Source organism: Taurulus bubalis (assembly GCF_910589615.1).
Source record: "Taurulus bubalis genome assembly, chromosome: 17".
Lineage (NCBI taxonomy): Eukaryota > Metazoa > Chordata > Actinopteri > Perciformes > Cottidae > Taurulus > Taurulus bubalis.
The window spans coordinates 112,731-134,526 of NC_136605.1; the positions used below are offsets into that span (position 1 = coordinate 112,731).

General features: G+C 41.6%; 2 protein-coding genes across 3 annotated transcripts in view; one reads left to right on the forward strand and one right to left on the reverse strand.

Moving 5' to 3' along the window:
* Positions 1–21,796, reverse strand: part of prkar1aa (protein kinase, cAMP-dependent, regulatory, type I, alpha (tissue specific extinguisher 1) a) — a 22,186-nt gene continuing 390 nt past the window's right edge. The window contains exons 2-11 of the mRNA XM_079233324.1: positions 8,014–8,201; positions 7,730–7,897; positions 6,258–6,349; positions 6,119–6,180; positions 5,981–6,027; positions 5,504–5,662; positions 5,350–5,410; positions 5,137–5,258; positions 2,961–3,042; positions 1–2,774 (exon numbers count right to left, since the gene is read on the reverse strand). Coding sequence (XP_079089450.1) covers positions 2,602–2,774; positions 2,961–3,042; positions 5,137–5,258; positions 5,350–5,410; positions 5,504–5,662; positions 5,981–6,027; positions 6,119–6,180; positions 6,258–6,349; positions 7,730–7,897; positions 8,014–8,187 — 1,140 coding nt within the window. The 5' untranslated portion in view covers positions 8,188–8,201 and the 3' untranslated portion in view covers positions 1–2,601. The remainder of the gene's footprint in view (positions 2,775–2,960; positions 3,043–5,136; positions 5,259–5,349; positions 5,411–5,503; positions 5,663–5,980; positions 6,028–6,118; positions 6,181–6,257; positions 6,350–7,729; positions 7,898–8,013; positions 8,202–21,796) is intronic.
* On the forward strand, positions 11,022–19,756 carry LOC306749257 (actin-related protein 2/3 complex subunit 1A-A). Of its 2 annotated transcripts, none has more exons than XR_013771177.1 (10): positions 11,022–11,127; positions 11,780–11,895; positions 13,350–13,454; positions 14,716–14,938; positions 15,249–15,356; positions 16,189–16,395; positions 16,939–17,014; positions 17,805–18,068; positions 18,473–18,563; positions 19,353–19,756. XR_013771177.1 is itself a non-coding variant. In XM_079232522.1 (10 exons), the coding sequence occupies exons 2-10, from the start codon at positions 11,832–11,834 to the stop codon at positions 19,356–19,358; spliced, it is 1,071 nt and encodes a 356-aa protein (XP_079088648.1). In that variant the 5' UTR covers positions 11,022–11,127; positions 11,780–11,831; the 3' UTR covers positions 19,359–19,734. The 2 variants fall into 2 exon arrangements, 1 of the variants encoding a protein (XP_079088648.1); XM_079232522.1 differs by having other exon boundaries at positions 17,805–17,995; positions 19,353–19,734.

Genomic DNA, 21,796 nt, shown 5'->3' on the forward strand with positions numbered 1-21,796 from the left:
TGAAAAGACTGATCTCTTTATTGCTTGAACTGCTGTAAGCAGAGAAACCCAAACGCAGCAACATGAAGCCGATCTCTGCAGTCAGTGAACAAAGGCACACAGACTGAACACAGCTCACCAGTCCACTGACGCCTGCCTGCAGCAGTGAGATGGACGGTTGCCTTCTAGTGAGTCAGAAAGACTGTAAGTCATAAGACAGCTGATAAAAAAGAAATAAAGTCAAAATGACTCCATACTGTACAAATGGGTGCAACACTACTGAATTAAGACATCTTTGATAAACATTATAGATATTTAACACTGGAAGTGAACAGCAAGCGCATAATAAATGTCAAGGAATAAACTGATTGGCAGGTTTCTACTGGCTGGACGACAGTGAAGAGAAAACAGGAAGTGTTCCAGATGCTTTGACTTGTGATGGTTGAGTGTGTGCACTGTTCAGTTACCAAGGGGTGTGTATTGAACCTCCGTACCTTTCTGACACTACTTCAAGTGCATATCTTAATTTGTAAAGTACACAAAGTTTGCATCAAATCCTCTATTGACGTATTCACTGATCAGCAGTACGAGACTGAAGGAACGCTTCAGGCTGCTTCTGTTCAGACGACCGCTCTGGCTCTTTTCCACAAGGGTTTTGTAGAACAACATGTTCATATTCAGGAGTCTGAAAAGCTGTTTACAGGGCTTCAAGCAAACAATGACACTACACCGACAAATGCAGGATCCAGTGTTCTGGGCGCTTGACCAACTCCTGTGTGACGTGGAACATACAAGGGTATATTTTGCGGAGCAGCTGCTGCAGCATTACGCTTGAACTATTATCAATAAAACGTGCACACCAGGCAGAGTCGCCCTACAACATGGGCCAGTCTTCATACACACAGAAATGAATTAAAGTTTAAATTAAACTACAGATATACAGGAAATGACTTATTGGCAGTTTGGTTTGGAGACGTGTTGTGTCCTTTGATGAAAGCTGACCAGAGAGATTGAAATAGCAGAAAAGATGTTTATCCAAGAGTAGCTTTTTTCTTTTGTACGTATTGACCTGCGCTTCCTTTAAATGCTGGGATCAAAAATTTAACTTAACAGCATATAAAAAGTTTTCCTTTGATTAAATAGTTTTGTATGTCACAATATCAGCAACAAAAATATAGTAATTTACTCGAAATATATAGATTTTTTAGCAGAGCTGTAAATAGAACACGTCTGCAGAGTTAAAGGGATAACTGGACATTCTGAATGTTATTTAACAAATACCAAATGTGGACACTTTCACCTAGAAATATAGTAACATGTAAAGGACAAACGGTGAACAAAGAGAAAATGTTATTTACTGATTAAAAGTAAAACAAAATACTAAAATGAAATCATGGTGAAAAAGCAATCGGAAAAACATTGATTAAGATGTAATAACCTGAATTTACACAAAAGAGATGAAATGGAGATGTTGAGAGCACTATTTAAAAGAAGCAGTGTAACGATAAATTGACTAGAATGGTCACGTTTAACTGGAAATGAAGTGTTTTTTTTTCTTTTTTTTAAATCTCATTTCTGCTAATGGGTTAAAACACCCTCCGTATTGTAGAAGTATGTGTGCAGGAAGCATCTCCATGTCGTCAAGGCAACCCTACAAGCTGCACCGAGACAACAGGCAGCCCGTTAGCAGGGAGGCTGGACCGGTAACACCAGCACGCTAACAGACAATAACCATGCTAACATGCTGATCTTTAGCATGCTAGCATGCTGTCATTCGCTTTCCAGCACTGCAGCTGAGGATGATGGGAATGTCGTTTGTTTTGCAGGTCATAGACCAAAGCACTGGACTGATTTGAATTTGACCCGACGGTGCAAGAAGAAAAGTCGGCTGATCACCAAAGTTAATACAATTCACTGAGAGGGAGACACGAAGACATGAGATGCTTCAGTCCGGACCAAAGACCCAAACACTGGCCTAGAACCCGGCCGCTTGCTGGGATAAAGACAGATTACGGCATACCTCGTCAAAAACGTAAAGCTCCTCAGTCAGCATGAAACCCTCTTTGTGAACACTGGAGATCTCCAGAGCAAACTAAGCTACGAACTGTGCATCCACACTGTCAACCTGATAGACTCAATACTGTGAAACGGAGAATGTGACAATGTGTAATTTGAACCAACTCCTTTAAACTGTGCCTTCTTCCACACATTCATATCCTGTCTTAATCTGACATCAGCTGGATCGACATGTTTCAATGTGGCTATAAAATACTTTATATATCACTAGATCACTTCCTTTTATCTGTGTATTTTGTATAAATATTCCCATTGTAATCATCTACTCACAGTTATCAGTGTGAAGGCACAGTCAGTCTTGCGTACACAATTATTTGAATCTTAGCCACAAAGCTTTCAAAGTGTGTCTATTTGGTTTTAGGGTTGCAGCTTCAGGCGATGAAGCTTGAACCTCTTTCCTTCACAGAAAACAAATTGCGTCTCCTGAGAACATATAAACAATGAAACAAGAGGAGTAACCGGTGTATTGATGTGGAAACAGAATGAAGCAAATGTGCGTGGGTGGACCCAGCAGCAGAGGAAAGGAGGGTCAGAGAGCCGTCACGCTCAGACAGAGAGGGACACGAAGCTGTTGTACTGCTCAATGTTTCTCTTCAGGATGTCAGAGCAGGGGCCCAGGACTCGCTCGAACCGGGGCCGGTCCAGTTTCACACACTTGAGGGGACCGCATGCAACAACGGTTGCGGCGCGGGGCCGGTTCATCAGCAGGGCGATCTCACCTGGGGACACGGGGACATGTCACATGGTGTCCTGCTTTTTTTAATATATGGAATATTTTTTTATCCACACCATGCTTCTAATTGTACAGCCCATCCAGCAGGACAATGACAGCAACTACCTGCTGGATGGGCTCCTGTGCTGTAGATGGCAGATGTCTGTCAGGGCCTTGTGTTTGTCGTACGTACCAAAATAATCTGAGGGTTCGAGTCTGCCGACCTCCACAAACTCCTCGTCCTCTGACCGCCTCTGTAGCACCGCTGCTGTCCCCTGATGGCACAACAAAAACAGCTTGAACTACATATCCCACAAATCAACATTTCATTCATAAACGTTCACTTAAAACCTTTGCACACAGCAAGCATTGTCGGCTTGAATTTTCAAAGTCACTTTTCACAATAGTTACCTTGCTCGCTAGCTACACACACAAACAGCTGTATTTAGCAACTGAATGGATTAGGTCTTCTTATGCTATGATGCGATATAGAGTTTGTTTTCATAACTGATAAATACAGCTTGTTCATCCCCATACACCAGGTATTCAACTACAATTCTGCGAGGTCCAGTTAGAGGGAGTTTCTTAATGCAAAGGTCCAGAACATCACAATAATGTCAAATTTGTGCTCTATGATTTTGTTCCATATGTATTGAAGTAGCCAGCAGTTGTATTAACGTCTGTATGTAATCCACTACTGACTGTCAAATTATTAAAGAAAGTGTATTTAACTGAATTGTCCTGCAGCTTTACATTAAATTTATTCGGATGTTAAGCGATGTCCATCAAAAGCAAGATATTATATTCTTGTCATCTAAAAAGAGAAATGTGTGTGCAGGGACTTTATCTGTGGTTATTAAAAGAGGGGCGGACTGGCCATAGGGGACCCCGGGGAAACCCCCGGTAGGCCGACGCGTTGGGCCGGCCCAGCTCCGTCATCTAACTGTACTCAGGGTTCGGATGTTGCTTTGCCGGTTTTCAGAGCTCTTTTGAGATTAATTTAATCCAGAACACCGGCAGAGTTGAAACATACATTTAAGTTTCATTTTCGGGGTAACATTATCCCTCTTGACGGATGTATCCGGTCATTCTTCAAAAAATATTTATTTTTTTCATTCTTTCTGTGCGCACACCACTACTGATACCACTGATGTTCACACCCCATCATATATTGTGTTCTACAATACAGCTCATGCTAATTCTACCCTCTGATTCCAGTTTCTTTATTGTGTCTTTCTCTGCTGACGTTTATTCCTTAAGGCTCTGTAGTTACACGTATCATCTGATTCTAGCCCAGAGTTAAGCATCTTCATCTAGCAGACTATACCTACCTTGGAGTGTTACAATAGCCGGTATCATTTTATTTCATGTGTCCATTCAGGCAAATTGGTGGAGCCAAATGTTATTCAAAAAAAACATAAATGATGTGATCTCTTTGTAATCGTCCAAAATAATTAAAGTGTATGGGTATATTTCCAAGTAAGCCACTGACTGGTGGATACGTGCGATGCATTGAGTGGCAGCGCGCCGTATGGAGTGGGCCGGTCTGACAGTAACTCCCCCAGTCCGCCCCTGTTACTAAACCAGCGGTTTCACTCATTTCATCATTGTTGATCAGTTAAATCATATTGGGCTCTTGGGTTTATTGTTCTGTGCCTTCATTTGGGATGCGAGTCGGTACGTTTGCTCTAAAGATGTGTGCTTTGTCTCGTGGTGACGCTTCACATCGCTGCTTTAATATCGCTTAAAGGCTCTGGTTAAGCGGTCCACGTTTCTCTTTTTGGACGCCAAGTGAAATAACTTCTGACTCACGTACTTTTTCCAACTATCGAGTCTCTTCAATCACGTGAGATGATTTACGACGCCTGCAATTGGTCGGTGCGTTTCCTGGACCGCTGAACGGGAGCCATGACGGCTAGAAAAGCTGCGCCGGTTAAATAGAAGTGTTCCATGAAAATGTAATAATTTTCAATTATCTATTGGTTTTCGGTCCAGAGGCGTCTGTGTCCGGACCCGGACTGCTTGTTAGTGACCCGTGCCGTACATAGTACTGTATCCTGCTATATGTGATCATACCTGACTCTTCCAATGTCTGCTCCAACAGTGTATGATATTAAATCACAGTTCTGCCGTTTTATTTGCATCACCAGATCACACCAGGGACGAACCCCCCAACAGGTTCATCTCACAGACACCCACCACGCCACTGCCTCAGCTTTCTGGGTAGAACATACAATGCATGTCGCTAAAATGTAGATCTAACTGGGCTAAATTGACGCTATTCTTTGGTTCAGCAAGAATGCTTGCTGAACCAAACGTCCTGTACAAGCGGTTTGGGTTGACTCGTGCTTGCAGAGGGTGGGGTGTACCTCCAGGATGATGAAGAACTCATCGCCAGGCTCTCCCTGCACCACAATTTTCTGGCTGTCCTGAAAGTGCACCGTCTCCAAGGAGTCAGCCACCGTCAGCCGCTCCCACTTATCCAGAGACTCTGTTGAGGAGCAACACTCGGGTCAATGACAGCTTTGGTGTGAAACAAGATGCTCCAGTCATTTAATATGATGAAAGACAGAAGTTCTCACCTAAAATGGACACCTTGCTGAGGAACTCCTCATACATCTTGCGCTTTCTCAAAGTGCTTCCCTAAAAAAAAAAAATACATTGTGCCATTTCCTCAACACTCTCGACATTTCCTCTAAGCTTACGGTCAGCTTTGTCATGTTCTGCACAGCGTACCATCAGTATCCTCCTGTAGCTGTCTCTGTCAATGCCCCACAGCTTGACATTGGTCCTGGCACGGACTGACGCTGCACGAGGAGTTCCATAGATCAGAGCCAGCTCCCCAAAACTTCCTCCCTCACCAATGCTGGTCACCAGTTCGTTGTTCAGATACACCTGAAGGGAGTCGGAACAGATGTGACACGTTTTCTAACGGCAACGCAGGGACACAAGTTTGACCTGCATCCATTACAGCTGCCATATGACAAAATGATGCTAGTCTGCATACAAAGTCAGATTAAACATGAAATCATACAGTGGACTATCTCTATAGCACAGCATATCTGGAAAACAATAGTCAGATTTATATTGCTGCGGTTAAAGCTGTTAGTTCTTCTCAGTAGAATAACAACAAAAGATAGCTTTTTACATTTGTACACTGCCTAATATTTCCATGTTTCAAAACTACACAAAAACAGAAGAAAACGCTCTTACATCCATCTCTCCCAGGTCAATGACATAGAAGTTGTCTCCCTCATCCCCTGGAAAAGAGCAATGAAGAGGCCCATGATTTAATAAACACAAGTAAAACACAACAATCTTCAAATAAAATGCAGTGTGTGTAAAACTCACCTTGCTGGATGACTGTTTCTCCAGCAATGTAGTTGACAGAAAACATTGCGTCAAAAATGTCACTAGAGGGACAGAAAACAAGCCGATTAGAAGGAAATGCATTGAACGGGATTGTTAAACTACTAGACAGATCGGTTACCTCCTCTCGTTGTCGTCCAGGTGGGCAAACAGCACGTTCCTCTCCATGGCTTTGGCCAGGGCCGCCATGGTCTTGTAGTCTTTTGGGATAACCTTGGGAGAAAAGGTTTGTTTAGATTTCACAAGTAGAATTCAGTGAATATTAAGAATATACTAGAATCAAAATGGCAACTCAAATGACTTGTATGGAAAGCCATTATTCAATATTAAATAAATATTACTATGAAATATATAAAAAATAGCCATTAAATATATCAATACATTGTCCCAATTGTGGTCAGATAGACAGTCAATCAATTCAAGTCAGTGGCCTGTGTTGTTATTTTCCAAGCGACTGTAGTTCATATGTTGTTGGTGGGCTGGTTTCCTCCAGGCCTTTAATGATTAGAGACGCTGCTTCCAGTAAATGTAAATGTTGCAATACACACAGAAACCTACTGCAGTAATGAATGTAGGACATCTACAGTGACTGGCATAAATATTCACCCCCTTGGACATTTTGTCCCCACAGATTAAAATGTATTTAATTGGGATTTTAAGAAATGGACCAAAAAAAAATAGTCCATTTGGAAGTGGGGGGAAATATTACATGGATTTCAAAATGATTTACAAATAAAAATCTGAAGAGTGTTGAGAACATAGTGTCATATGTATTACTATGAAACCCCTAGAAAAGATCTGGTGCGACCAATTGCCTTCACAAGTCTCAAGTCCCAGGCAGTCTGTGAAGGCCTCAGTTTGTTAGAGCGTACTGAACAAACAGCATCATGAAGACCAAGGAGCACACCAAACAGGTCAGGGATAAAGTTGTGGACAAGAATGAAGCAGGGTTAGGTTATGAAAAAATATCCCAAGCTTTGAACATCTCACGGAGCACCTTGAAGCTTTTTTGCCAAGAAGAATGGACAAACATTTCCACCTGCAGCAAAAGGAGCTCTACCAAGTCAATAAAACAAGTCAATCATATGCATTCTACACTTTTCAGATTTATATTTGTAAATAATTTACAAACCTATGTAAATGATTTACATAATTAGAGTATTTTGTGTTGGTCCGTTACATAACATTCCAATGAAATATATTTTATCATTTGGTTATACCATGACAAAATGTAGAAAAGAACAGCAGATCTATAAACTGTGGTTATAAATTTGACAGAGGAGGCAGCACTAAACTTCTAGCTCCATAAATAATGAATGGCATGATGCGGATGTTGTGCGTAAATGCTGAGGTTCCTTGTGTGTAAATGCAAAACAGTGTCTCTCTTCTGACGAAACATTCTGCCGTGGAGAAGCAGAGGAGAGCAGCTCTGCTCTGTCCATATTTTCCACATTTAGAATTAGTATTATTTGAATCACCTGCAACTCATCCACTGTTAATCAGAATGTTCATTTCATAACCCGATCCGTGGCGGTTGGTGCAGCTTTAAGGACAGTATGTTGTGTGAGTGAAAACAAAGACAAAACAACAGACCTTTCTGACATAGGAGGCAGCGTCTTCCTCGGTGTACACCTCAGCACTGATGGCTCCTCTCCGGGTCCGACCCCTCACCACAGGGTTCATGGGGGGCGATACTTCCTCCTCACGGGAGTCTGACCTGGAGCTAGACTTCTGCTGCAAAGCGATCTGCTGGGCCTCCTCCTGCAGGGCAACATGTTCACACAACCACACCAGTGACACTCAAGAAAATAGACTGCGTCAATTAAAAGGTTCATAGCACAGATATCAAAGACACATGCTGTCGTGTCAGTATCCACCTTTTCCAGTCTTTCAAAGTAGTCCCTGAGAAAAGACATGGGCCGGTCAGGCCGGGCTGTGCACAGCTGGATGATGCAGTCCTTGAGCAGTTGCTGGATGTTGTGTTTCTGGACATACTGCTCACACTCTTGGAGGCTGCGCTCCTCCTCGGTGCTTGTACCGCTTGATGCCATCTTTGTCTCGTGACCTGGAGAGAGATGGGATGGAAACACACCGGCAAATCAGGAAGCCGTCTTGTGCCATTCTGAAATGACGTGCAGCTTAAGTTAAATGTTGCCTAGGATTGAAAGTTGCAAACCGAATGCCAAGTATGAAGAGGTCAAAGCAACTGCGTGGGCTGTCACCATCAGGACATTTTAGTTGACAGTTAACTGTCATGCAAATAATTACAAATAACGACTTCTTTAAGGATGTACCCTGTGTCATTTAAAGTCTCTATTGAAGCTTAAAATGTCTTTTGGCATAACTTATGACGTTATTACTCTTAAAATGCATTTAGGTATCGTGGTTGTGTAAATGTAACGGAGCAGTGAAAATGATATTTTTAAAAGGCTAAGCACCAACAAATATGGAGTGAAGCAGACAATTTTATAAGACAATTTCAATCTTTTTTTAATACATTTGTGGGGCCAATCCTAACTTGGCGACCGGAGCCGACACAGGACATACTGTTGTCAGTGGCATTTGAAATACTGTGTTATTTACACTACTTATTTAGACTAGTTTAAATGTCAGGGAAATTACTTGTTACTGTCAACACTAATGAAATGCTACTGTGACGGGCAAACACAAAAGGTGTTCTACCTTGGTGGCAAAAAAACTCACAAAAGAAAAATAGTGACTGAATGGACGTTAACTCCAGTTCGATGACTACGAGAACTGCAAGGAGACGAAGAGAGAAAGCTCTTGGACGTGGGCAACAGATGTGACCCATGTTACATATTATAACAGTTTATACTGATAAACTGATACAGAGATGTCTGTATCAGGACATCTCATACACAAGATGCATGACAAAGACTTGCAGAAGCACCTTCAACTGGCTGTGCACCTGTTTATTTGAGTCAGTATCTGTCGCTGTTAGTAGAGACTTCAACCTGCAGTGTAGCTCACACACTTCACGGATACAGACTTGTACAGGAGCACTGGGCTTCATGAGCACAGTGCGCTGTTGGATCATGTCAACGCTATAGACACGATTGATGTCTATTCGTTTCTACTGCAAATGTATGTCAGTTCCAAATATCGGTCATCAGTCTGCTTAATTAATAATAATAATAATAATCAGTGTTAGCTCCGGCAAAACCATATCGGTAACCCTCGTCACAACAAAGATTTGCCACTGCCTACATTATAAGGCTTGATTGGCAACCAAGCAAAGGATAATTGTGTGAGTTGGTTGCACATTATTTGAGTAATTGTAAATGTGTTAAAGTCCGCTATGCACTGTACTTTACGGAACAGGGGGCATGGCACAACAACCTGCTAACAGTTTAATGTCACCAAGCTAAAAGGAGCTAGAATCAGGAGCGTGGACGCCGTGGAAAGGAATTCATTCGAGAGTAAATTACATTTACTTAGGAAACGGTACCTAAGCTGCAACACTGAAATGCATCTTACACAATACGGTCATATATATGTATATGAAAGGAACGTTAACGCTAGCTAACCTAGCTGTTGAGAAGGTTAACGCTAGCTAGCTATCTAGCTAACCAACACTAGTTACGTTAGCTAACGTTACTTTCATCTGGCTAACGCTTTATTTGTACGTGATGCTAGAATAAAGTTAACACGGGCTGTAAATAAAATGCCAGTCAATGTGATACCAATACATTTATTGTTAATAGACTTTAGGCTTTCTTATGATTAGCTTTGAAAAGTAACCACTTAAATTAGCGTTACATTAGCTTAGTGAGCTAGCGTTAACCGTTAGCACCCACTGTCCCATATCGAAACAAAGGCCAGAAGAAACCCTAACAGGCAAAAAGCAGTGACACAACAAATGCACATCTAGAAGTGTGACAAGTTATTATTCATAAAAATCCTCACCAAATATAAAATGACGTGTGTCCTGATTGTTTTTCTTCTTTCCAGTAGAAAACCAGCACTTCCGCCTGGGGGTTTTTCACAATAAAAGTGTCCCCTCAAATAATAGTCTAGAAACTCTTTGTTTTCACGGAAATTAAATGATATAACAACCAATTGTAGACCGGTACACATTCCATACACCTCTCTGGAAGTGGGCTAGTATGCTGAAAACAACTTTCTGTGTTACGCTTAAATAATCAGGGAATTGATTAGTCAACCGACAGAAAATAAATGGTCTGCTATGTTGATAATTGCTTGATGGTTTCAATAATAATAATAATAATAATAATAATAATATACAAATAATAATAATAATAATAATAATAAAAGGCATCAGCTGCTTCCAGCTTCTCAAATGTGAGGAGTTTCAGCTCAGAATATCTTTGGGTTTGGACTGTTGGTCAGACAAAAAGAGGCTCATTGAGGATACCATCTCTGCTAGGTTACAGTGTGCATTTGGCACTATTTCGTGACCGTTTTGTAGAGGAAAATAATATAATAATATGTATAAATGCATATATAATATATCAAAGGGGTTGTTTTGTAAATATTATTGATATAAATATATTATATAATTATGCAAATATTTATATAAATACATATATCATATAATTGTGTAAGTATTTATATAAATACATATATCATATAATTATATAAATATTTACAAAACAACACCGTTGATATATATTGATATATATTTGATATGTCATATATGTGACGCATACATCTAACAGGGGTTGTTTTGGTATGTTTTGCTGTGTATATTGTAGCCTACCTTTCTCTGCATCAACTAGAGGTCGTGGTGGTTTAGTAGAACAAACCTGCTCAAGACAAAAAGCTTGCTCAACAGCTATTTGCAGACACACCCACCTTTCTTTCCCTCCCTTCAGTAATACCACAGTCACTTCCTTCACCCAGGCAGACTGCACTGCTTCATTCGTGTCGACTGCCCAGAGTCCACGAATACAGCCGTGCACCTTTAACCAGCAGCACACATTCAACCGGACCACATTTACAGAGCAAAGGTAAGTAATGACCTCAGCGCTCCTTGTTTTTGTCACATCGAATCAGCTTGCTATGTTTTTGATCACATGTAAAGGTGGTTCATGCTTTTCTTCTGTTCCACACAGCTATGGCAGTAAGAAACATATTATTCCATCTGTTTGATAAGACAAAGGAAGAATATATTTTACAATCTTATACTCATAACCTTTCAAACTGTGATAAATTAACTGTAGCAAACTGCAATCTCTGGATTTCCGGTTATTGTAAGAGGGACGTACCAGTTAGATTGTGTTTGTACAGTCAGTGTGCCTTACCCTAACCACACCTGATAAAGGTGTAGCATACTGTTATCTAACAAACATTACTCACGTAGCTAACAGTCAGTTAAAGGGAGAAATGTTGTAGACAGTAAACACAGACAAGCATACTGAAAGGCTGCACATAAAGCAGTTGTATCCACTTTCTTAGGACCTAAATTCCAAGTATCAATCACAGTAACACCAAGCTGGTGTCATAGTGACTAAGGATGTATGAACATCTCATGCCACCAATTTTATAATCCACTGGTCACATCAATTCTCAACCTAAATACAAGAAACTAGTGCTTTCCCTGTAAAAGTCATGCTGCTCAACAAAATGTCTCCCTGTGCCTCTCCCTCCTGGGACCTGCAGCAACACATCTGCAGATCTACATTCCAGCACCCTCCCCTGCCTCTGCTCAGACATGTCGCTCTACAGTTTTGGCCTGGAGCCACTGTCCTGCCACACCTGGAACAAAGACAGGACCCGTAGGTGAAAGAACCCGTTGCATACATATGTACACATATGCAGTATTCAATATGCTTCATACATGATGGGTTCGATACAGGGTGGAACCACACTTACAATCCAGAATGTAGATACATTTCCTCCCTTCTCTAATTGCATTAATGTTGCCTGGAGAACCGCAGGGAATCTGATTATCAAAGCAGGAAATGGAGGCAAAGAGCTTCACTGCATTGCACTGCACTTCTGTTGCAGGATGTCTACTGCTGTTTCTTACAGTCATTGTTAAACACGGCAGTAATTTAGAATTGTTGTACACACTTTACATCCTGCCATTCATTTAAAGCAGGAAAGATGGACTGTTATGTATCTCTGTTATGTTCTTCATTTTGTACACATGACGTCTACGGCACTTCTGCTCCTCCCGATAGAGGATCCTCCTCTGTTGCTCTCACGGAGGTTTCGTCCTTCTTTTAGACCTGTTCACGTTTTCCTGTTCCGATGCGAGGTTCCAAGAACAGAGGGTGGCGTATGTTGTACAGATTGTAAAGCCCTCTGAGGCAAGTTTATTATTTGTGATATTGGGCGTTACAAAAACAATTGAATTGAAGGGCCCAAGGGAAGGTCCTTCGCTTTGCAGTTATTTGGTCATAAACATTTTGACCTGATAGTACATTCCTGGTATGTTCATGATTCCCAAAAGGATGAATCCTACTGTACAATGAGCTAATGTTCTTGAATCCTCAAAAACATCATCAGTAATTTCAATAGCTTAGTTATTATCATGTGCGTTAATAATTCAATTCAATTTGTTCTTATTTGTATAGCCCAAAATCACAAATTACAAATTTGCTCAGAGGGTTATGGTATCGGCAATACTAGCAATGCAACTAGCAATAACAATGATAATAGCAGGGGGTGACGGGCAGGACGCGGGTCCAGATATTCAATTCAATTTATTTTGTTTAGCCCAAAATCACAAATTGCAAATGTGCCTCAGAGGGCTTTACAGTCTGTACACATATGACATGACAAAAATAAAGAAATCTTAGGAAGCAACAGAAGAGGATCCCTGGATGGACAGAAGTGCAATATATGTGTACATAATGAAATACAATATAATTTAATCAAAGGGCTGTCCTCTGTCAACACTCTCAGACCAATATTTCTATTTGCACGCAACACATCTTGAAACTGGGCAGGTTACTATTACATTGACTAAATATGCATTCATGCTTCTTTGACCTCTTTGTATTGTCTTCTCCCTACTAGCTTTGGTCACATAATAACTAAAGGCAAGATTGCCATGGCATATTTCTGTATTTTCAAAAGAAAAACCCTGTCACATTGTGTCTTCATCACACAAACTGTAACAGACTGATAGCCACGACAACAACTTATATTCACTACTTTTGTGTTATTATAATACAATCAAGTGGTTAAAATGCCTAACCTTTGTGCACACATTTCTTTGCAGAGATTGCAGTGAGTCCTAACAACAATGTGGTGGACATCTACGAGAAGAAAGGCAACGAGTGGGTCAAGATCCACGAGCTGACTGAGCACAGTGGACGAGTCACAGGTTCTGAAACTTATGTCATCTTACTGACTGAAGGATAGATGGGATGGGACTTATTTGACAACATCCATTTGAATAAGAAAATGTGAGGTGCCCCAAGTAAAGTGCCCTAGGGCCAAGTTCACTGTGAGTCAACTGTCTTTTTGTAATTTAATGAACTGAAATGTAGGGAGTGACTGTTCATTCTTGATCTTGGTATTAAATGTTTAATAGCATAGACTCAAACACCTGCTAGCTCTTTCCAGGCCTTTCAGTCACATCTCAGACTTCATCAGTGAATGGAAGTTACTCATTTGTCATCACATGGCCTGGGGGGTCCATCAGCAAATTATTATCCATGGGCACACACAAATTAATCTGACTATTAATTCAATTCAATTCAATTCAGTTTATTTTGTATAGCCCAACATCACAAATACAAGTTTGCCTCGGAGGGCTTTACAATCTGTACACATGACATCCCTGTCCCGGGACCTCACATCGGATCAGGAAAAACTCCCCCAATAAAGATAGTAAAAACCCTTTCACAGGGAAAAAAGGGGAAGAAACCTGAGGGAGAGCAACAGAGGAGGATCCCTCTCCCCGGATGGACAGAAGCAATAGATGTCATGTGACCAGAATGAATAACGTAACGGAGTTACAGCACATTACATGAATGTGACAGAAATTATTCATATAATGAGTAGTATGCATGGTCCATGATCCAGATAGCCACGACCCATTAAGCAGAAGGAGGTAGAGAGGAGGGGCATCCCAGGGGCAGAGGGAGGAGAAAGCAGGGCCATGGCAGCTGGCAGGACGGCTCCAGGCCAGTTGCATCAGCAGGGCCATGGTTGCATCAGCAGGGCCATGGTTGTATCAGCAGGGCCATGGTTGTATCAGCAGGGCCATGGTTGCATCAGCAGGGCCATGGTTGTATCAGCAGGGCCATGGTTGCATCAGCAGGGCCATGGTTGCATCAGCAGGGCCAGGGGGTTCCAGGCTGTTAATCTGGTGTGTACTTTAGTTTATGATGGAACGACATCATGGTAGAACTTTCCCTCTGGGTTTTTTAATTACAATAAAAGGCTGTCCCACCTCAAAGCACTAAGTAACGATACATTTGAGTTCAAATTTAATTATTTGGACATATATGGAATTGTTGTTTTGATTGAGTAAAATATATGACTTGAAAGCAAAGGTGGAATATATTTCCCAGTAGGAAGCATTGCATCGTTCATTGTTCTTTGGACACTAGAGTGGAGCTTCATAACTGTGTCCACAGGCATTGACTGGGCCCCACAGTCCAACCGCATCGTAACATGTGCCTCTGACCGCAACGCCTACGTGTGGACTCTGAAGGATGGAGTGTGGAAGCCCACCCTTGTCCTGGTGCGCATCAACCGTGCAGCCACCTGTGTGAAGTGGTCACCACTGGAGAACAAGTTCGCTCTGGGCAGCGGAGCTCGCCTCATCTCTGTCTGCTACTTTGAGAAGGAGAACGACTGGTAAGCGATACAGGATCCAGTTCAGTTCAATTCAGTTTTTTTTGTATAGCCTAGAATCACAAATTTGCCTCAGATCTGTACATATAACATCCCTGTCCCGGGACCTCACATCGGATCAGGTTTTCAAAATGATTGTTAGAGCTGTAATAGTGTTATAAAGTACTCATGTTGGTACTCGGTATCGAAAGTACTTGTACACTAAGGAAAGTGGCTTCAGTTACTTCCTGATATGGGTCTTACCTGACAGATTGTCATAATATTTGCCAAGCACATTCAATTGCTGGTTTTTACAATTCCCCTTCCCTTTCAGGTGGCTGAGTAAGCACATCAAGAAGGCCATTCGCTCCACCGTTATGAGTCTGGACTGGCATCCCAACAACATCCTACTGGCAGCTGGGTCTGCAGACTTTCACTGCAGGTAACTCAACCACCAAAACTGTGATGTAAAGGAAGGGAAGCAGACTGTAGTCTTCGCTCTACAAAGAGAAACCTAAAGAGCCACACCTAGATAATTGTCACGAAGCAACTAAATCAGTTCACATTCAGTTAGAGTTCAGTCAGTGATAGCCCAGATACTCACGAGCACCAAATGATGATTAATAAGATGGGTAACAATGATGTCCTGGGCAGTTTGCTCCTGTGCTGGGCCATACACACCCCATCCTACTTTGCTTTCAGTCTTGCTCTGCCGACGCTGCATGCTTCCTTGTCACCTGACCGAAAGGCAGAATCTTTGCTCTGGATTGAGCCCTCACCTGTACATTCCTGGGTGGCAGCATTTCTTGACCTGTTCAATCAGCTTCAATCAGCAAATACGACCGGGTTGTTTAGGCATCTGTCTGTTCATGACCTCATTCATTTCCTGTAGTGCGTTTTTTAACCTTGCATCTGGGGGAATGTAAAAAGCAGCAACAAATCAACATTGGTGAATTCTCTGAGCAGATAATGTGATCACACAGTCCGCCTCCGCTCTTCTTACCGGAGTCTTGCGTTCTGCCGACTAAACACTGCGAATAACTATTTTCATATCAAAAGGTTTTAATGGTGAACTGGTTCACAAACTTTCTACACATCAAGCAGACACAGAAACACATCAACATGTATTTTGATTGATGTTGATTAGTGCAGCTTAAAGTATACTCACACACAGTATTTAATGATGTTTTTGCCATTTTTTGTAGTCAAACTATACAGATGAAGTAACCCAATATCCCAAAGCTGTCAAACTATAACTACGCTGTGCTCCGCAGGGTTTTCTCAGCCTACATCAAGGACATTGAGGACAAGCCTGGACCTACTGCGTGGGGGGCCAAAATGCCTTTTGGGGAGGTGCTGCTGGAGCACAAGGACTGTGGAGGCTGGGTGCACAGCGCCTCCTTCTCCCCCAGTGGAGACCAGCTGGCCTGCGTGGCCCACAACAGCAGCATCACTGTGGTTGATGCCGCCCAGGGGAAGGAGTGAGTTGAGCTGCCACCCTCGTAGTCCATCAGTATGATCAGCCAAAATGGAGAGGACGTATCTGTGCTTTCATTAAGAGGATCAGTGACTAGATAACTCTAGACTAGATACCATTTACAACAGAAATCAGATTTTCTTTTGTCTAAATTCCCCAGGCCAGCAGCACTTCATGGCGCAACTTTTGAGTTTTTCACCCAGGCCTCTGTTTTTTCCTGTCTTTGTTTTTCATTGGCTACAACCGTTGTTCCATGTAGGATTCTGTATTTAATTCAATGTCATGGGGTTCTTTTGATATTTTTTTGATATCTTTAACTTAAACACACGTCACTTTAACGTTATCTGTTTGTCTGAGCACGTTATCTTTTACTTGATTTAATATCATTGCACTGTTGTTGTCGTTGATTGTTGTTTGTCTCGTGTCTAATGTGTGCACCTTCCACCTAGAAACATTTCTCGTTTGTGTAAACATTCCTGGCAAATAAATGGTTTCTGATTTCTGATTTTTTATAACCCTATCCCCTCTCTGACCTCTATCCACCCAGGGTCACCCAGCTGACCACCAACCGTCTGCCGCTTCTGAGTGTGCTCTTTGTCAACCCCACTGAGCTTGTTGCTGCGGTAACTACTACCTATGCCGTGTGTGTGTGTGTGTGTGTGTGTGTGTGTGTGTGTGTGTGTGTGTGCAGCAACTCCAAGAATGATCAACTATACTCTACTCACTGCGCCTCATGTAAAGCTGCATTAATCAATATTTTTCTATTAGCAACGGATGAAATTACTTTGTCCAGTGAGAAATGAGTCCCTGAATGATGGTGAGAAATATCACCAACTCTAGTTCTCCTCTACTCTACAGAACCTTAGGCATTGCTCTAGTTTTTAACCACACACATTGTTTCCAGCAGCAGGCAGCTGCTTCCAGCGGAAAGCTCTGGTAAACTCACTGTACTCATAGCAGAGGGACACAGTTAGAGACGAGCTGGTAAACACAGTGGAGCATTTAGCAGCTAGAGAAACATAAATACTAATAATTATGTGTAAATAGGCAACTGTTTCTGAAGCATTATATCCACTTTATAAGATTATAATGTGTTAATGTTGTGTTTTCAGCTTATTTACGGTTCCATCATTTGGGAAAATGTACAGCTTTAAAGGTTTTCTATGACATTCAGAGTATTAATATGTCATCATACGATTGTTGTCTATGTAAAGATATAGCGCAGTAATGTCTACATCCCTCTGTGTGGGTTGTTATCAGAGGCTCTCTGTGCTTGGTTCACTAGCTTACATTGCCACCTTTAGTTCTGATATTTGAAATCCTTATAGATGAAAAAAAGCCTTTTCTATGATAATGAACTTGAATTTTGATATGATTGTTTTTATACCGTTAATATAATCTCCTTTCTGTCAGGGCCATGACTGTTGCCCCTACCAGTTCACCTATAAGGGTCCAGGTGCTTTGGAGTTTGTGAAGAAGCTGGACATCCCCAAGCAGACCTCCAAGGGCGGCATTACTGCCATGCAACACTTCCAGAACCTGGACAAGAGGGCCACTGATGAGGACAGCAACGAGCTGGGCAGCCTTCACAAGAACAGCATCACGTAAGGGCCACAGCTGCTTCCACTTAAAGTAGCCTCACTACCGCTACCACAGAGGAACGAGACTCTAAAACAGGTAGAAACGTGTTGATCTGGATCCAACAGCTCCACCGTGCTTTGTGGTTTGCCTTTAACTCCTCAAGCATCAAGTTTAAAAGCAAAATTCCTGAATTTCTGCCATTACAATATTTTTTGCAAAGCAGTTTTCACCACTCCTACAAATCCTTAGAATCTTCCCCAAACTTGATACGACATATTTGGATGTGCCCCAAAAACTCGTGCATTTGTTTTTAAACATGCCATATGGTTCACTTAACGGGAAAGGAACAATTTTCAACCAGAGCCAGACTTTGACCTGGTAACACAGGGGGAAGCTGTGGGTGTCTCCAGAAATCACTGTTCTTGTTGTTTTTTATTAGAACTACATAAAAAAACGGTGTGTTTTTTGTAAACTGTGTGTGCATGTGTTGTGTCTTGCAGTCAACTGTGTGTTGTGTCTGGGGAGAAAGCCAAAGTGCAGAAGTACAGCAGTGTGGGTCTGGACGGAGCCATGGTCATCTGGGATTTTAAGGTACATGTGACAAACAGTAACTATTATCACTCAAATATATTTCAACAAAATCATCTTCAAAACTGAAGAATTTTGATCGGAGGTTATTTAATGTAATTGAAGGTGGATATTCTGTGAATAATCACATACATATTTATTTGATTCCATTTATGGAAATGGATTTGGCAAAATGTCTTGACTCAGCACTGAGGCAACTGAGTAAAATCCAGTTGCTGCTTTAGAGCACGAGATGTGGTTCAAGGGTTACAAAGGTGAGTCGATGGAACCTGTGTTCAGATTATCACTGGGAATATTATGTTAAGAATAGAGCGTCACGCTCAACGACAGACACATTTTTACAATCACTGACAAATAGCGTACTTTCAATTCATTCACGTAATTCATAGATGTTTAATCTTCATACAGTATTCCAGCTGCATACTGGTTTATCTGATTTCCATACAACAGAGAGATCGGTGAAATTTGATTTGGGAGCACTGTAACATTATTGCTGTAAAAGTAACTTTACGTACACAAACAGTTATAGGGCAAAATTATTTTGAGTGATGGCTGTGAAATGTGTTTTATGAATAATGTAATTCAAGAGACCCATGACAGTCAACATGTTTACAGAGGCTTTCTGAAGGAAGCACTGATGGAATGTTCAGTATGGAATGTGTGCGCCCGGTATCAGCTATCAGCTGCAACGCAAACATGTTGCTACAAACGTAATCTACTGCAATCTGCCTTTAAAACAACAGCACAGCTGTGTGCGATCACTGCTGACATGTGCGTATCCTTTGTTTGCAGCATTGAGACACCACTGATCTGCCAGAGGCTCAACCGACAACCACACCCTTGTATCACATACACCTTTATGGAATATAACCTCTGCCATGGAACTTCTGATGTGCATCTGAGTGACTAGAAACAATGAGATTTGTCAAAACAACTGTTTTGAATAAATAAAGAGGATATTTACAGGCCAGAAAATGCATTGTAATGACATGTTCTTTACATTTTCATGTTGTGTGTATTGATATTTTACTGCATACGTTTCTTTAGTTTATTACTTTATTTCTGTGTCATTGCTCCACTGTTATTGATGCTCCTAAGACCTTACTTGTCATCATAAGAAAACTGTTGTACTGAAGAAAAATACCTCCGATGATGTCATCAGGGTTGTCAGCCTGGTCTTGTACAACAGAAACCCTCAACAGAATCAGTCTTCCTGATGTCCAGACGGCCGCTATTCCAGAGGAAAGGGAAAGTAGTAACTGAAGTAAATAAACCCCAGAGCTGTTACTGTTGTTAAACTACCTTTCATCATAGCTTTTACCCTTTCAATGTGCTAATGCTAAATGCTTATGCTAATTGCTATTGAGCCAGGTCTCTGAAACAGTCACGACACCTCCCTTTGCAGGGTTTGTCTGAAGTCTTGTTTCATCCATCCTTTCCTGCAACCGGACATTAGAGCAGGCTGGGAAGTGAAGAAGCTTCAGGTCCTAGCTGGCTTAGCGTAGCTTCTATCTGAGCTCTCCTTCCTGCCCTTCTGGGGCAGTCCACTCACCCTACATGACAGCTGGATCACGCCGCACAACCCCCCCCCCCAAAAAAATATGCTTTTGACCAATCGTCGTCCAGTGAAGAGCTACTGACAGCTAGGAGCGTGACTTAGGTGTGTGTGAGACAACACAGAGAGGAGACTATTTCTAGTCCATTGATGCACACAATGGTAGCTCCTAAAGAGGTTAGCTGCTGCAAAATAATCAGTTATATCTAGTATTTCTACATTAATAGAAGAGTGCTTCTTAAGTAAGCGGTGAGGGATTTAGTTACCCTTTGACCCTTGGGACAGACAGGAGCCCTGAATTCTTGATTCCTGAAGGGCATCAGACAGGAAGGAAGGTGCGTGTCCATTTACAATGTCTTTGGGTCTACAAAGCACCTGTTGGTGTGAGCTGACTTAGATACGTAGCCAATGCTGTCTGATGGTCTGGACTTGGACATGTGCAAAGTGACTCCAGGACAGACTGCAACAGGCCCTGAAGGAGGCTGGGATTACCATATCAGAATCAGAATCAGAACCGTTTATTGCCAAGTATGCTTCACATACAAGGAATTTCTCATGGCGAGTGGTGCATAACATTATACAGGAGATGGAGACAGCGTGAGAGTCAGTGACACTGTTACTGTTGTGACCAGAGACCAGACTATCATACCAGTCAAAATTAGTACTGCTGCTCCAGTCTATTTGGGGGCAAAATGACCTGTAAGTTGAATTAGCCTAATGTAATAACAGATGTCTGGAATATATTGCATTATAAAGCCAGTATGTACATAACAGTACTCTTACTGCCAGTACAGGACAATCAGATAACCTGCATTTCTCCAGTCCGTTAAAGGCCTAAATGTCTTGATTCATGTAATATAAACAGCTCAGGTCCACTGATCAGATGTCTTCCCTGATTCTTTGCCTGCTTCTCTCTCTTTGTGTGTCTGCTGTTCTCTACCTGCCATTGTGATCTGAAATGCATACATTCCATTGAATTAATCAGTAATATGCATGGATTTAAGTGAAACGATTTCATTACCAGTGACACTGGTATCGTTTCACCTTCTGAGTCTGTCTGTGTGACATAATGGCAAAATCCTGCTGTATAGCAGGATCTAGCACAGAGGAGGTTGAGAGTAGGCTGGTGTTCGGTCTGTCTGTGATTTTGCCACTGTGATAGCGTTGCAACTATGCAAGACGCAGCCACGAATAATTTACAAGTGTGCAGCTAAAATAACGCATTAGTAGACTACTAACCTGTAAACAACTATAGTTATTGACATAATCCATGCTGGTCCACAAAACATAAATCCCACTGTTCCACTTGTTGAACCACACTTCCTGGGACAATGGCATATTTAAGTGAGATAACAAGTATATTATCTTTATACCATATTATAATTTATTTTGATGAACACACATATAAATACATTTTAAAAAAAAGAAAAAAAGATTGTTTCATTCATGAGAAATGATTAACCTCAATATTATTGGCTGGACCTCTCCCAAGGGCTTCCTGTTTGAAGACAATCATGAGAAGTCACGTGACTTAGATCACATGACACCTTGTGTTGGTCACCCGTAGCTGAATTTGACTTTATACATGTGTATTAGTTTGAGGACGACCTACTCTCACATGAGAGCAATTCACCCAGCTGACCGCCACGGACCGAGGTTATCATACACCTGTGGATACACA